The sequence below is a fragment of the Acinonyx jubatus genome, chromosome B3 (genome assembly GCF_027475565.1).
Source record: "Acinonyx jubatus isolate Ajub_Pintada_27869175 chromosome B3, VMU_Ajub_asm_v1.0, whole genome shotgun sequence".
NCBI classification, from domain to species: Eukaryota; Metazoa; Chordata; class Mammalia; order Carnivora; family Felidae; genus Acinonyx; species Acinonyx jubatus.
This window is the reverse complement of record NC_069386.1, coordinates 72,874,874-72,890,489: the sequence shown is the minus strand read 5'-3', so window position 1 is coordinate 72,890,489 and position 15,616 is coordinate 72,874,874. Positions and strand designations below refer to the sequence as shown.

The 15,616-nt window shown below is 46.1% G+C and overlaps 1 protein-coding gene and 1 long non-coding RNA gene across 14 annotated transcripts in view; one reads left to right on the top strand and one right to left on the bottom strand.

The window, feature by feature from the left end:
* LOC106979463 (uncharacterized) overlaps nt 1-15,616 on the top strand; it is a 256,270-nt gene that overhangs the window by 10,045 nt on the left and 230,609 nt on the right. For 2 of the 12 annotated variants that reach the window (XR_008299303.1, XR_008299304.1), the window contains exon 1: nt 10,580-10,937. This is a non-coding gene — a long non-coding RNA (uncharacterized LOC106979463). Of the gene's footprint in view, nt 1-6,132; nt 6,213-10,366; nt 10,508-10,550; nt 10,938-15,616 lie in introns of those variants that run through there. The other 10 variants (XR_008299301.1, XR_008299295.1, XR_008299302.1 and 7 more) reach the window with 10 other exon arrangements.
* LOC106979461 (dehydrogenase/reductase SDR family member 4) lies at nt 5-10,470 on the bottom strand. Of its 2 annotated transcripts, none has more exons than XM_015077339.3 (8): nt 10,337-10,470; nt 9,050-9,227; nt 5,206-5,307; nt 3,103-3,173; nt 2,954-3,005; nt 2,515-2,649; nt 2,050-2,105; nt 5-523 (listed from the first exon to the last, which is right to left on the bottom strand). In XM_015077339.3, exons 1-8 carry the CDS (start codon nt 10,465-10,467, stop codon nt 409-411), a joined length of 840 nt encoding a protein of 279 aa, XP_014932825.2. In that variant the 5' UTR covers nt 10,468-10,470; the 3' UTR covers nt 5-408. The 2 variants fall into 2 exon arrangements, with proteins under 2 accessions (XP_014932825.2, XP_053080273.1); XM_053224298.1 differs by lacking the exon at nt 5-523 and adding an exon at nt 1,304-1,532.

Sequence of the window (15,616 nt, the reverse complement as noted above, 5' to 3'; positions counted from 1 at the left end):
GCAATACAGTCATCTGCATTTTATTTGCACCTCCCTTTGCAAGTTGTTGATTTTCCAACTGCTCTTTCCACCTGGGTTCCTTCAATCCCATCTCCCTCAAATTCCCCCATGCCCAGGAAAAAAAAATATTAGTTTTTGCCAAGGTAGACTCAGCTTTCTCAGCAGGCCTGTCCTATGTTCTCAGGGGAAGTCTTTATCTAAAGCTACAGCAACAGGGTGAATCCTCATAAGACCACACCCTGACCAGAAGGAAGGCTGGATCTTTTCAGAGGGCAGAATTGATTTTGGGGTGAGGTAGGGTGTAAGGTGAGCAGTATATTAGGCAGAGGTGGGAAAGACTGATAAGTGTTGGAACAGTACTCAGGAGTTAGAGCCCAATCTCTGCCCTGGTGAGTTCTCTCCAGGTCCTCAGAGACGGGATGGGGTCCCTCCACCCACTACCACTGTTTCCCCAGTGATGTAGCTGGCGTCTTCAGAGCACAGGAAAGACACGATGCCTGCACACTCATCTGGTTTGCCTATCCTGAGGAATAAGAGAAACAAGGAACGGAGTAAATATCAAACAGGCCAGACCCCCTGACCTGGCCCTCAGGGCATGAATGTGCTTATTCAAAAAGTATCAGATGATTTATCAGGACCAGTGTATAAGCTTCTTGTCAATCAAAAAGGGTTACCATGAAGATAAGCTGTCATAATAAATACTGCCTAAATACTGCACACTGTAAAAACCACCACACATTATATTCAAATAATACAGAGACACTCTGTGTTTTAGAGAATCAGGACACCACAATCCAAAGTCATACAGATAATCTGGTGAGCAGCTATTTTGTTTCACACGTGTGTATACTATTCAAGTGTCAGGTAGTCTGTAAGACAGTAAATGGTTTGTTTAAAATGATTCCATTTATATTGCTTCAATTCACAGACAACTTTTTCAGGAATCTGTTTTTGTCCCTTAAAGTTAGGTTCATTTTGTGAGAATGTGCTAATTCTCGGTGTTTGTATCAGTGATTGCATAGTTAGGGAACACTGTAACCTAACCAAAGAATGCTCTAGAGGTGGGGGTAGAGTAGGTACCTCAAACTTAGAAGGCCTGGATTAGTGGTTCTTCATCATAGCTGCACACTATAATCATCTTGGAGGCTTAACTTCCTCCCCACCCTGGCCTCTCACCTCGCAAAGGGGGGGAAAAAAAAACCTAGGTTCTATATTGGACCAATTAAAAAAGAATCTCTGGGAGTGGAGCCTGAGCATTTGTAGTTTCACAAGTGCCCAGCTGATTCTAACGCACATCCAAGATCAAGAAGCATGGGTGTAGACATTCACTGAGGCTCCAGGATGACAATGCCCTTACTTGTTAGTGAGTTGTGAAGTAGGTGTGCAGCTCATGCCTGACATCAGAACAGCTTTGGGTGCACCTGAGGGGATCTGGAATGTTTGGACCAGCAAAGAGTAGGCCTTGCTGGCATGTGTTCTTGAGAGAACAAGATGGAGAAGCTAAAGAGAAGAGAGTTTCCAGAAGCCACAAGCTGGAGAGAGGAAGGGAAGTTAGAGGAAAAGGAACCAGACAAAGATACCTGAACAGTTTGGCTAGCCCTATGGGGAAGAGGCGAGTTTTCTTAGCAAGGGGAGTTTTGGGACTTAGTAAAGCTCTTCATTCCTTTTATTTGGATTGTACGATCATCAACCTGAGCTCTGGAAACATGGCTTTTTATTCAAGGGGAACTAAAAAAGTGGGGTTTTGGTCTTGGTCTTGTTCCCTGGGTGCTAGGGATGCCCAGAGATGGAGGGAACACCCAGGTGGAGAGAGGAGTCAGGGTTTTCCTCAGAATGGTGCTCTGCTGAAACCCAGATGCCTGTGTTTGGTTTTTGCAATGCAGGTGGATCCCTAGCACATGCCACCATAGTGACACAGTGTTCATGGACTTGGGAAGTCTGTGTGTGCTCATGTTGTCTGTGGGACCAAAAGACAGCAAGCTGTGGGCTGTCTGAGGGACTGGAACTTTTGTCTTTGTCCTTCCTAACCCTCCCCTGTGACAGTCTTACCTTGTTATCTGCATGGTTTCTTTTATGCTCTCCTCCCTTTCCTTGTCCATCCACAACTGCAGGAAAAAGGGACATCTCTTTATGTGGCAGAAGAGGAGGACAGGGAGAGGAGAAAGTGCCACCCTTATGTCAGCTGAGAGGAAGGCTGGAGAGGACACCCTTTTACTTCTTAGTCCTCCTCAGTTCCCAGTTGTTTCCCTCCTCTGTTCCATTCTTTTCAGGTGCTAGTGAGGTTGTTGCTGGGTGTCCCCAGTTCTCATCCACTTAAGGAAAAATGAAACCGCATGAGCAGAGGCTGAATTCCTGTCTCTAGTGCACACCTCAAGAAAAGCGCATGTGGGGTCTGATCTGGACCAGTGGCTGGTATGGTGGGGGGGAATGTCAAAAAAAGTGCAGGGATCAGGGCGGAAGGTACTGGGCTTCCCCATCTGGGAAGATGCCCCTAGGGGTCCCAGGGGTCCTCACCACACGGCTGAAGCTAGTCTTGATGAGTCCTGGTGCCAGGCAGTTTACCCTGATGTTCCTTTGGACCAGCTCTTTGGCCAGGTTCTTGGTGAGGCCTAGCAAGGCTGTTTTACTAACATTGTAGGGGCCCAGGCCCTGGGGAAAGGAGACAATGCATTAGTGTCTTTGTTTACAGTTCATTCTTGGTTCTTATAGTAAGACAGGACCAAGTGCAGTAGATAATAGGGCATCTCCTATAAGGGAGGGTCCCCAGCTAGAAAACTGTCTTGTGGCTAACCTGCCCCTAGGTTAGGATTTGTGGGGGCAAGGCATCTATTTTGTGGGAGGGGGCTTGGTGGTGTGACTCCAAAAGGGGACACATACTAATTAGGATCACTAGGGGAGTGGAAAAATGCAGGACTGGGGAGGGATGGAAGTAGCAAAGAAGGGGGGGTCTTACAGGAAATGGGGTGTAGGCTGCTATGGAGGCCACAATCACCACTGAGCCGCCTCTGGAAAAAGAAGAGAATGAACCTCTTCCCAATGGGAACCCTGGCCCTCAGCCCATATGAGGTCCATCACATCCACGCTCCCTCTCACTGTCTGTACCCTCGTTTCTCCATCTCTGGCACCACTGCCTTTGTCATGAGGGCTGTGGCCTTCACGTTAATGTTCAGAATCTGAAACAGAGAGAGAAGGAGAAAGAGCATGAGGGAAGAGCTGGAGAAGGCAGGGTGAGGAGGACTTATAGCAGGGTTCCTGGGATGTTTGTTGGGCCTGGTGCAGATCTCAGATGGTTTACTTGGACCATACAAGTACAGAGGCCAAGGCCTGGGGAAAAGCACCTCTCACTGGCTTATTCAGATAGAGAATGATGCATTAGGTTCGGGTGAGAAGGAAAGGAACCTGGTTCTTCTTGTCTCCTAACCAGCCAAGTATGATTTGACCTATATTAACAGGGCTGCTTTGGACTTGAGCTGGATTTTCTGTGTTCCTTCCAACTAGGGAGAACTCGGAATTGGGTTGGCTTACTGGACCTGCCCCAGAGTGGGCCATGCTGCTCAGGGAAAATGTGGCCTGACCTTGGGCACTCGGGATTGTTTTAGCATTTCCCTGGCTTCTGAGCTTAAGGAGTGAGATGTTTTTGGCCCTCCAGGATGGACTGTCTGGCTGGATATTTATTGGAAAGTGGGATCATGACGGGGGCACTTTTGCAGGAGCTGGAGCACAAGCTACAGTCAAAACCCTGCATCCATAATTTGAAACAAATGCATAACCCTCATTTATGTAGTTCTAGGCACTGCTGGGATATTCCCCTCCCGTGCCCCCATGCTGACTTCTTATTTTGAAAATTTTAATCTTACAGAAAAGTTGAAATAGAAAAACAATGAATATCCAGAAGGTACACTTTAGATTCACCAATTGTTCACATTTTGCCCGATTTGTCCTATCTGTGTATCTATATAGTTTTTTCCCCCTGAACCACTGAAGATAAGTTACAGTCATCACAATGCTCTATCAGTAAAAACTTTAGCATTTTTTCCCAAAGAATAAGGACATTCTTACACACTACCATCCATTATCACACCAAGAAATTTAACATTTGTAATAATGATTTTACCTAATATGCTGTCCATAATAAAATTTCCCCAGTTGTCTCCCCAAATGTCCTTATTTAAAAAATCCAGAGTTTAATCAAGGATCAACCACTGAATTTATATTTGATGTACTGTGACATTTTAAAAAATGCAAATTAAAAAGAAAAATTACTTGGTTTAAAACTGATTTTCATGTGGTCTTTATTCAGACTGCTCATGAAAGATGTTTCTCTACTTTAAAGAATATCAATCAGGAACTGAGTCACTGAAGAGCATTTGGCACTTTGGTCTTTATGTCTGTGAAACACTGATAAACAAACTATAATATTTTAGTATCCTTAAACTTCAGTGTTGAGAAATTATTGATGACATCAGAGTAAAAAGCAAAACCATGGGAGATCATAAAAAATTTAGCATTTCCAAATCATGTGCGAATATTAACCTTAGTAAACAAAGACAAATATTTTAATTAAGGCTTTATAATTAAAAACTGTAGTGTGTGAAATAGATCACAAATATAATTATACACGCTCACATTAAAACCAATATTCCACACTTGAATTTAGACATCTGGATCTCAGATTTTCTTGACACTGCAGTTAAGAAGAAAAGGGCACAGGTCTTTTGCCAAGATTATAAGTTATAAAGCGGTAACTTAGGTCATTTCACCAGAATTGATATTTCACTTAACTAGCAGCTATTAACATTTTCCAGCTAATGAGAAATAGTTCTTTTTTAGAAGCTGGAAAGGGGATGGGGTGTGGATAAGTTTAGGTGTATTAGCTATTGGCATATAGTTGCCATGTCTCTGCTGGAAATAAACCAGGAAGAGCCTGGATAAGCATGTAGGGGGAGAGAGCTGGGGAATGAATCACAAGAAGGCTAGCAAGGAGCAAATGGAAGAACAAAACTGGGGAGAAGCAGAAATGAAAGAAGGGCAAGGATAGAAGAAGCCACCCCCCACTTGCCCTTTACCAGGTGCACTCCAGGTGTGTGCAAATCACAAGGATTCCTCACATTTACAGTGAACTTGACAAATGAATTCTAAAAGCAGACTGAGTTTGTTCTGGCCGTTTTCTGAGGCCTGTCCCCTGCTCCTTTAATCCCCTCTCACCTTGTCCCACATCTCCTCGGTGGCATCCATTATGTTTCCAAAGAAAGGGTTGACGGCGGCATTGGAGACTAGGATGTCAATGCCACCATGCAGGTTCACAGCCTAGAAGGAGGAGTAAGGTCTGAATTAGGACTGCAGGTCAGTAAGGGAGGTGCACTTATCAATCTTGATGAAGAATTCCTTCTTAGGAATGAAATGATGTCAAAATGATGTCTCTTTTTCATGAAACATTTCTCTCCCAAGCTACCCTAAGCTCTGCTGCTAAATGTTTCAGGTTGTCTAGTTTCTTTCTTCCTGCCCCCACTTCTAGGGCTGCTGCTGACCTTTTACTCTTCACACTTTCCCTTTGGGGAGCTCCTCGATGCTCATGGCTTCTTCAGTCCCACCTCAAAATCCATTTCTAGACGCTTTCTCGTTTCACACCCAGTCCCAGCCCCATTTCTCCAGTTTACTGTCCAGTTCTCCTTGACTGAGTTACCGTTATCTCAAACTCAACCTGTCCACACCTACTTGAATGGAGAAATGGTTTTAAATAGGCCAACAGAAAGTCACCCCTGGAAGGGCCTTTAGACCACCCAGCCCAGTGTCCTCATGGTGAAGGTAACAAACTGTAGTCTAGGGAAGTGAATTTCTCAGTAATGATGTAAGAGGGCTGGCCAGGAACAGGAGGCCTGCTCCCTGGGACTTTGGGAGAGGGCAAGTGGTCTGCTCAGGGCACAAAGCTAGTTAGTGGGGGCAGATCTGAGGTCAGCATCCCTTCTACCACAGAGGTAATACATAAGAGTCCTCTGAAAGTGAGTTGAGCTCTCTATGAAACTGACTACCCAGGAGCCACGCTGGGGAAGGCACCAGCTTGGGTTTAAAGCGGTTTCACACTTGGTTATGATGTCATTTTCTCTCCCCCCCCCCCCCCACTTTTGGCTTACAGGCATGGAAGATTCAAGGCAGAAACTGAGATTTAAACAGGGAAAGCCAAGAAAGGGAACATTTCACCTCGCTAATAAATTGTAAGTAGATGGCGAAGGCATGTGCCAGAGTAATGAGTGGCCAAACAGAATTTGCCAACAATACGTGACTCTGAAACCAGACGATGCATTTGCCCAGAATGGGCAATTCTGATGCCTTGGGCGAGCAGCACTAAACGGGCCCTCAATCAACTTTGTGCTTCATGATTTGGCGCACAGAGGGGTGTTATTAACAATGTGTACCATCTGCTAGCTCCCGTTTTAACTAATTATTCTTGCTAACTAGGTGCTAAGCTCAGTTGCTTCTACACTGCTGAAGGAATGCTTGGGCTGTCAACATGTAAATTTAACAAAATTTAAAACCACCTAAGCTTTTAAAATCAGTATGAATACTATCTGGTGCTCTGTAACTTTTGGTGTCCCGGCACAAGGCCCCAGCCACCTGCTTTGGCTCTGTGTAAGTTTCGCCAATGGATTTTGGACAAGCGAACTGCAGAATAAGCTAGAAAGGGATGTTGGGGGTGGGAAGCCTAGCAGCTTGGAGAGGGGAGAAGTCTAGGTTTTGCCCAAACAGAGAACCATAGAAGATTAATGAGAAAGGCATTATGACTACCCAGGTGTCTCTTAAGCCTGTTCTAAATTGTGTGATCACTACACAAAAGTGATTAGGAGTTGGGTGCTGTTTTCTGATAGATATATTTTTTAGAAAAAATACCATCAAGTGGAGAAGCAGCCGATCTAGTTTCTGCTCCCCACACCTTTGAGAAGCTTCGCTGTGCAGATTTAGAAGCTGCTGGATAGTAACCATCCTTAAGGGAGGAGCTTTTCCCAATGCAGGCTAACAGTTCTTAACAGGCAGAACCCATCTCAGATTGCTAACAAGTACCCTATCCTGTTCTCCACCGAAGAGTTGTTTTTGACTCATCCTTCCTATTTCCCATTTCTTGACACCGGGTTAGGAAGAAAAAAAATCTTGGTTGGTTCCCACTAGAGGTCTCTTGGGCATATCCATTCTGGTCCCACTGCTGCTGCTCCAGACCTGAATGACAGAAACAGCTTCCTTGCTAACATCCTTGGCTCAGAGTCTTTTCTACTCTAATATATCCTCTTACCAGTGCCAGATTATCTTTTTAAAATGTAACCATTTTCATCTTGCTCTAACCTCATGTGGCTTCTTATTTCCTCCAAGAACATCCAAGCACCTTTGGCAAGCTCTGGAGGCCCCTGTCGCTTGCCCTTCCCACCAGCACTCCTGAGCCTATGCTCTCTGTTGTGAATTCACAGGGCTCCCTCTACCCTTCAGTCCCTCCTTGGTTGGCTGCTCATTTTGCGGGGTCATTTGAAATCCTGTCCCAACTCCATCTATCCAGTCTCACACCCTCCTCGAGGTCTAGCTCAAACCCCACTTCTGAGCCAGGGCTGTAGGACTGGTTAAGTGGAGCTGGTCAGGGTGAGAGGTTGTTTCCCTGACAGGATTTGGACATTAAATTGCTATGCACATTTCATATGGCCAGTCAGCAATTGGCCCAGGATTCTAGATGGCTTCCTTCACCCTTGGGATCAAGGTCCTAATCTCAGACACTGTCCAGCAGCCTATTCCAGGAAAGGTGACTTTCTTGGACACACATTTGGCTCTCTCCAATGCTCATTCGAGTATCTGCCAGATGGTTCCTTAAAAATGGAATGACTTTATATGGTCTATTATATCACGGTTTACCATTGTTTAAGGTATCCCTCTTCTAAGATTACCAAATTATTTCTTCCAGCCTTCCTATCTGTTCACACAATCCCTTACTTTCCATCTAGGGTAGATTCTCCCTTCTACTCTAGGGAATAAAGCATGTGCCCTGAGCCTGACGGAAGAGTGGCCTCCTTTGCCAGATATTCCTATTTTCTTGGGTAGCTGGAAGGTTGGTGCCAAATACCAATTCTGACACTGGCTTAGACTCTTTTTCTTTTTTTCCAAGTTTATTTATTTATTTTGAGAGAGAGCACATGCGAGCAGGTGAGGGGCAGAGAGGGAAGGAGAGTGAGAGAATCCTAAGCAGGCTCTGTGCTGTCAGCGAGGAGCCTGAGGTGGGGCTCAAACTCATGATCCCTGAGATCATGACCTAAGCCAATACCAAGAGTCTTATGCTCAACTGACTGAGCCACCCAGGTACCCCTTAGACACTTTCTCTGAGACTAAAGTCCAACTGTGCACCAAAGGCCTGACCCGATGCTAATGGAGAAATGCCTGGTGGTCTGTAGTCAGCTTGGCTGGTCTGGGTTGACTTACAGCTCTTCCTAACTGGCTGTGGGAACTTGGGATGTCGCTCCAGCTTTCAGAGCAGAATGTTCTGAATGTTCCAAAACAGGGAGAATAGTCCTTGCCTTGCTTGGGTTGTTGTCAGGTTTAGAGATAACCCATGAAGGCTCTGAACAAAGTGAATGGCACACAGTAGGTGGTTGAAACATGGTGGGGTTCCTCCTAGAGAAGGCACTCGAATCTATAAACTAAAGACCATGGGATTGATTATTAGCCCAAGGGTGGGAACATCTATTTTGTGATTGTATTTACTTTTCTCGTCTGCCCAATTAGATTGGAAACTACTGGAGACCCAGGACCAGCTGGTTTTCTGGGGGACCCAAGGGATGATGCAGAGTTGAAACATTAGAGTGGTTTTTGATTCTCTGACTGGGATGGGATGATTCTCAGAGACATAATAGAAAGGCACACAAAAATGTGCTGGTGGATTGGTGCATAACGCATGGTTATGTTTTAGTTAATAAATGCGGGCTTGGATCACACCAGTGTTGTCTAGGAAAGCAGGGAAGTAAGCTTAGACTGGCTCCCTTCTGCCACCTCCTGGCTCTCTGCCCATACCCTTGCCGCTCACCGTGGCCACCAGTCGCTCCCGGTCCTCGGCCTTCCCCACGTGGCACACGGTGCCCACCACGCTCAGCCCCTCCCCCTGCAGCACCGCCACTGCCCGGTCTACGTTCTGCTGCTTCCGGCTGCTGACCACCACGTGGGCCCCGTCCCGGGCCAGGCGCCCGGCGATGGCAAAGCCGATCCTATGGGCAGAGAGAGAGTCAATGCCAGTATGGGGGAAATGGTTGAGAGATGGGCCCTGGAGTCAGAATGCCCGAGCTTGAATTCCAGCTCTCCATCTGTATGACCTGGTGTCTACCTTACGTGTAAGAGGGCTAATGGCATAGCCATTACCATACAGATGGACATGCTTCACATGTTTTTAACACTCATTTACTTGTTTTTCCTATGGTTTTGGCTGTCAGGCTACATTCCCAGGCACTGACATTACCTTCCACAGGCACCTTCACAGTGACAGTCCCCATGCCCTGTAGGGACTGAAGGGAGAGAAATGAGCTAGGGGTGTAGCAACAGCCACTTCAATGATTAGAGGGTCTCACTCGAAAGAGCCCCTGCCCCCCAGATACCTTCCTTACTAGTCTACATCATCTTAAAATTCTGTTGTTAATTATGTTTTGGGGTGTATGTGAAAGGGTGGGTCTCTAGTAAAAAAATGTAAATTTTTTACAATACTCTCCTGGGAGTAAGGGTTACACATTTTGCAACTGTTGGCTATTAGCATTTCGCATACATTGCATTTTAGATTTGCTGGCATCTAGCAAAGTCCTGTGGGGATGAGAAACAGGGATAGACAAGAACGGTGGGTGAGAAACAGGCTGGGCAAGGGCAAAATGTACTGAGCTAAACAAAAACCTGGACGCATGGGTCTTGTGTCCCATCTAGGCGAAGGGCTCCAAATGGGGAGTCTGGAACATTTCCATAGTTGATGGAGGCAGAGGGACCGGATTTTTGAAATCTGGACTGTCTTGGATTTCTGGTGTTTGGTCTTCCCAGACTCTAGGGGGGGCCGTTTGATTGGGGCAGCCCGGAGTTACTGGGAGACTGGATTTATGCAGGCAGTACTGAGGTGGCGCAGTTGAGCCAGAGGCAACAGTGGGAGGAGACTGGCAGAAGTGGAGTCAAGGCAAGAGAATTCGATCAGGCTGCAGGCCGACCACGTGGTTCTTTTCTTCTGGGGTCAGACTCTTCCCGGGAGTGACGCTTGAGGACTTGGGCCGGGAAGCAAAGGTCAAGGGGATAGTACCTGTTTCCAGATAGTGGGGGTCTCAGAGACTCCGGCCCGGGCACTCACCCGTCTGTGGAGGCCGTTACTAGGGCCACCTTATTGGCGAGCGGGCCCCGGCGTGCCATCCTTGAGCTGGCCTTCCGCACAGACTCCCACGCCGGCGCGCAGCAGTTCAGCAGCAGTCTCGCCTGCTGCATGGCCGCCGGACCTTAAAAGGCTCTGCGCCTCTCAGGATAGGTGACTGCCCGCCCCGCTCCCCGCCCCGCTCTCCGCCCCCCGCCCGGCAAGTCCCGCTCAGCGTGGGCCCTTCACACCCGGAGCCGGTTGTGGCCGTGGGCTCCCCCTGCTGGCGCACGGCCGCCGCGCCCCGCCGTCCTCGGCGGCTGTGGAACAGTGCTGTCTGCCAGGGTTTCCTCCAGGGGCCCGTTCAGACTTCCGCACAGACTTCCCCACCCTTGGCAACGCTCTCCACCCCCATCTGCTTGACCCTATTATTTGTCGGGGTGGCGGAGAGAGCTTTGCATTGATTGCTTTTCTTTCCCAGAACTTCAAGATGGACCTCCTTCTCCAAGAAAGTATGGGTCTACGTGTGTGATAGCTCACAAGAGGGCAAATGCTTTGAGATTGCCCATGGAAGTGAAGCCTGTGGTCCTCGCAGAGTCACCAGGTGAGGGTCTCAGATAAGGGTGGAAGAGCCTGGGAGACAGATGTGATGGGGAGGAGTAGCTGGGCTGGGTCTAGCACTTCACACTGGCTCAGGGTCTCCTCCATGCTCACAGTCCTGGAGGGCTGACTCTGATCACTGTGGTAACCAGCATGCAGGGAAAAAGATCCTGACTGGACAGGACTTTTCATACCCTCTACCGTAAGAGGACTGCCCCATTGTACAGGGCCTAAGTGGTAGCAAGAGGTGAGAGGATCTCCCAGCCAGTGGTGGAAATACAAACTCAGGAGTACTCAATTCTCCATAATCACCATGTCCCCTGGTCTTAGCCTCCATCCTAGTTCAATAAATATTTATTGAATATAAAAGCACTTTAAAAACTGGAAACTACTAAACACATAGTGATTATTGCCACCATAGAATAATTATTATTGTTGCTACAGGCCAGGCTCTTCATCTGTAAACAGAGGATGCTGGAGGAGATGATGAATAAAGTCCTCTCTAGCTGTAAATTCTGTTCCAAGACTTCACCCTACCCTTTTGTGGAGCAGGCTGAAATGATCTCCCTTCTGGGTGTCTGGGAGAATTAATAAATCTGGATGGCTTGTGGGATGCTGTACAAAGGCCCCAACAGATCCAAGTGTTAGTGTCTGAATTGGTTTAACCCAGTGGCCTCCAAAATGCCAGGCTGAGATGTGCTGATCCATGGCAAAGTTTTCACTCGTTCAAGGCAAATTGAGACAAATAAAGATAATATAGTGAGTTTCATAAAGCTAATATTATTTAATTTAATAGTTCTTTATTTTGCTCCTTTTTTGGGGGGGGGGTTCATCTTTTTGTTAAGAAAAGATGATGAAAGCAGATGGGTAAGTTGAAAAATGTATCGTTATCTGGTGAAATCACCAGTTTGGCAACTCTGTGTCAGTCCATACAGTTAGAAGAGAGAGAATCCTCGTCTGTGAAATTCTGGGGATCGCTGTTTAATAGAATTCATGCTTGCTAGAGATTCACTTAGTATATGTATAGTTCTGCAGAGCAGCTAATAAAGGATTTCAACATTCAGAAGGGGATGTATGGGTAGCGAGTGATCTATCAGGCACGCACTGGATTTATAGTATATTCCTCAACCAGAAGCTACAGCTGCTTTACTCAGCTTTGGTACTCAGCATATCCTGATGAGATAAGAGAGCTTACGTCTAATTTTCCCCATGCCCGGGGAAAACTGACTCTCTGACTGGTGCCCCTGTGTCTGAACCTCATGAATTATTGATGACAGAGGCTGGATAGCGTGACACTCCTCTTCCTCCTCCCCTGTTCAGAGCTAATGCACTGTGGGAACCCTTCCCAGTGCTCTCCACCTGTGGGCCTGTGGGGAGGGTATGTAGGACTGGAGAAGGGTTCTCAGGGCTTTGGATTCAAAGGGACAGGCCTTCAGGGCATATCTGATCTCTCTTCACCTCTTGCTCAGAGGGGCTGAGGTTGGGTAGAGAGTGAGGGAGACCATACTTCAAAGAGCAAAGGGTCTTGAAAAGAGAATTCTGGTCAGGAAACTTGGTGAACATCACATGACCCCTCCTTGTCTGGGCAGGGTTGATATATGACCTCTGGCACCATTTCTTTTGGGACATTAGCGAGAGGATCCGTGAACTGAAAAGGGTAGAGGGAAGGCAAGGAGTGTGGGAGTCTCTAGCTGCTACTCTTCATCAAGCTGATTTGTTGGAGATGGGGACAGGAAATCTTTGGGGGAAAAACATGGGTGTGTAGGAGTCTCTTTAAATGGGGAACTTTAATAGGCAATGGAATTGCTTTTGTATGTATGGAGGTGGTACTGATGAGGGAGGATAAGGCAAGCTGAGGGCAAAGCAGAGCTACCCCCCCCCCCCCCAGGTGGGATACCTATGACATTTCCTCAGGCACTCCTGGCTGCCCGAGAACAAAGGAAAGGAGAAAACAAACGGTTAACTGATAGAGATCACAGTCATGCAGGACAGGAGTCTCCATCAGCTTACAAATATCTTAGTAAATTATAAGAAAAAAAGCAATCTTATCAATAGGCTAATCTCCAAGACCTATTGATGGGTCTTTGGAGTGATGGTGGGGGTTTGGAGCTGATGGCCAACAAAGAATTCTTGAAGACGTCTTTGGTACAAAAGTGATTTTATTAAAGCATGGGAACAGGACCCGTGGGCAGAAAGAGCTGCATTGGGGTTGTGAAGAATGACTGGTTATATACTATGGACTTGGGGGAGGTAAAGTCCAAAGGGAAGTTTCCAAAGAGATTTTCATATGCTAAAGACTCACAGATTACTGGAGGCCTAGCTGTTGTCAAGCTAAGGTTGTTTTTCCCTCTGGCAGAGCCTTCATATTAAGACAGTAGGGAGTTTGTGGACTTTAGGCTATTGATAAGATTGCCCCCCCTTATTTTTGTCATTGTCCTAAAATATTTGTAAACTGATGGAGACTCTTAATAGTTTAACCATCTGTTTTCTGTCCTTTGCTTTGTTCTTGGGTAGCCAGGAGTGCCTGAGGAATTGTCACACATATCCCACCTGGAGGTACTGGGGAGGGGGGGATGCTAGCTTGTACTCTGCCCTCAGCCTGCCTTATGCTCCCTCATCAATATGGACTCAGTTTCCTGGAGCCCCAGTAGTGATGTGGGGAACAAAGGCAAAAGGAAATGGCACATAAAACTAAATTTCCTTTTAACCTGCAGCCCATTGACAATTACTTTGAGGCCAATATGGGGTACAGCATTTCTCCAGGCACCCCCTACAGTCATAATGTTAATGCCTTGATAGAGGGAAAACAACCTTAGCTTGACAATAGCTAGGCCTGTGGTATTTCAGGAGTCTTCTTTAGCATATGAAAGTCCTTCTGGAGACCTCACTTTTGCCTTTACCTCCCCAAACTCCATAGTATGTATATAGCCAGTCACTCTTCACAACCCCAGTGAGGCTCTTTCTGCTCACGGGTCCTGTTCCCGTGCTTTCATAAAATCACCTTTTTGATACCAAAGACAGCTCAAGAATTCTTTCTTGGCTGGCGGCTCCAATCCCCAGTCACTCCAAAACCCCATCAATACCATGTGCAGATCCTGAGGAAATGCCTTCATTATTGAGGAGTATATTCTGATCTTCCTCGAGGGCTGACATTCACTTGGGATGCAATTTTTTTTGACATATTTTTTAATGTTTATTTATTTTTGGGAGAGAGAAAGAGCGCAAGTGGGGGTGGAGGTGGGGCAGAGAGAGAGAGGAGGAGACACAGAATCCAAAGCAGGCTCCAGGTTCTGAGCTGTCAGCACAGAGCCTGATGCGGGGCTCAAACTCACGAACCATGAGATCATGACCTGAGCCGAAGTCGGATGCTTAACAGACTAAGCCACCCAGGTGCCCCCACCTGGGATGGAATTTAAATCTTCCATTTTGCAATAATCATCCTCGATTGGTCATTGACACTAGTCAGGACTGGGCAGCAGGGGAGGGCTGTGGGATAACAACCACCTTTACTGAACACTTACTAAGTGTGGCAAGTGTTTGGTGCTTTTTATACATTTTGTAGACCATTTCTAATCTGGTAAGGTAGGCATTTTTATCTCCATTTGTGAAATCAGAGTGAGTCATGACAAGCCAACCTGCTGTGTATGTTGAATAGCTATGCTTCATTTTTCTGACTTTGTTGGGGAATGACAGATTTCATAGAAATTAATTTCCTCTGAGTTGGAATTTTACTGTCAGCACCAGTGCACTGTTGTTTTAATCATTAAATATCTAGTCTTTAAATTATAAAAATAACACATGTTCATGATTTTAAAAAGAGACAGGTTTTAAAGTGAAAAGTAAACAAGTGACTCTTCCCTATGCTTCTGCCTGCTCCCCATATAGCTCCTGGTCTTGTGTATCCTTCTAGAAGTTTCTATGCAGTTACGTATATTTTTCCCTTAAAAATGTTTCCCATGAATGGAATAACACTGTATATGCTGTCCTTCAAATTGCTTGCTTCTTTCCTTTCTCCCTTTTTCTACCTTTCTTTCATTTCTTAAAATACATTCTTAGAAAATGTTCTGAGTGGTACACAATAGATCTACTTTATTCTCTCTCTCCCTTTTAAAAATAGCTGTACAGTATTCCATTATGTGGATATTCCATAATTTATTTAGCCAGCCTCCTACTGATGAACATTTAAGTCACTTTCAGTCGTGTGCTGTTTCAAATAATATACAACCTTGGGTGTCTGTATTTTTTGTGTTTGGTGCAAATGCGTTTTTACCCTGGGTCAAATGTTTTAAATTGATGGCCAAGGTCAAATTACCTTAAAAATGGTTTGACCAGATCTGATGGATTTGTTTTTCTAAAGTGAGTTTGCCTGTTGTCTTACCCTCTTGCACATAGTATATAGAATGGTTTAAACCTTGGTTGATGGCATAAAACTCAGTAATTATGGCAATAGACCCTGGCCTAAGTGGCTGGGAGCCCATAGAGATTGGTGGGTCCTGCTGTGATAGTAAAAGGTAGAATTCAGTAGGCAGAGAGGGAAACACTAGGACTTGAGGTCCCTGGGTGGGGAAAAACACATATTTTGGAACAATGCTGGGAGTGTCTGAACAGCAAACCCCCTCAGGCTTAAGGTTCCTCTTAAGAATGTAACAGGTCCCACTTACTCCCCCTCATGTTCCCATCAGG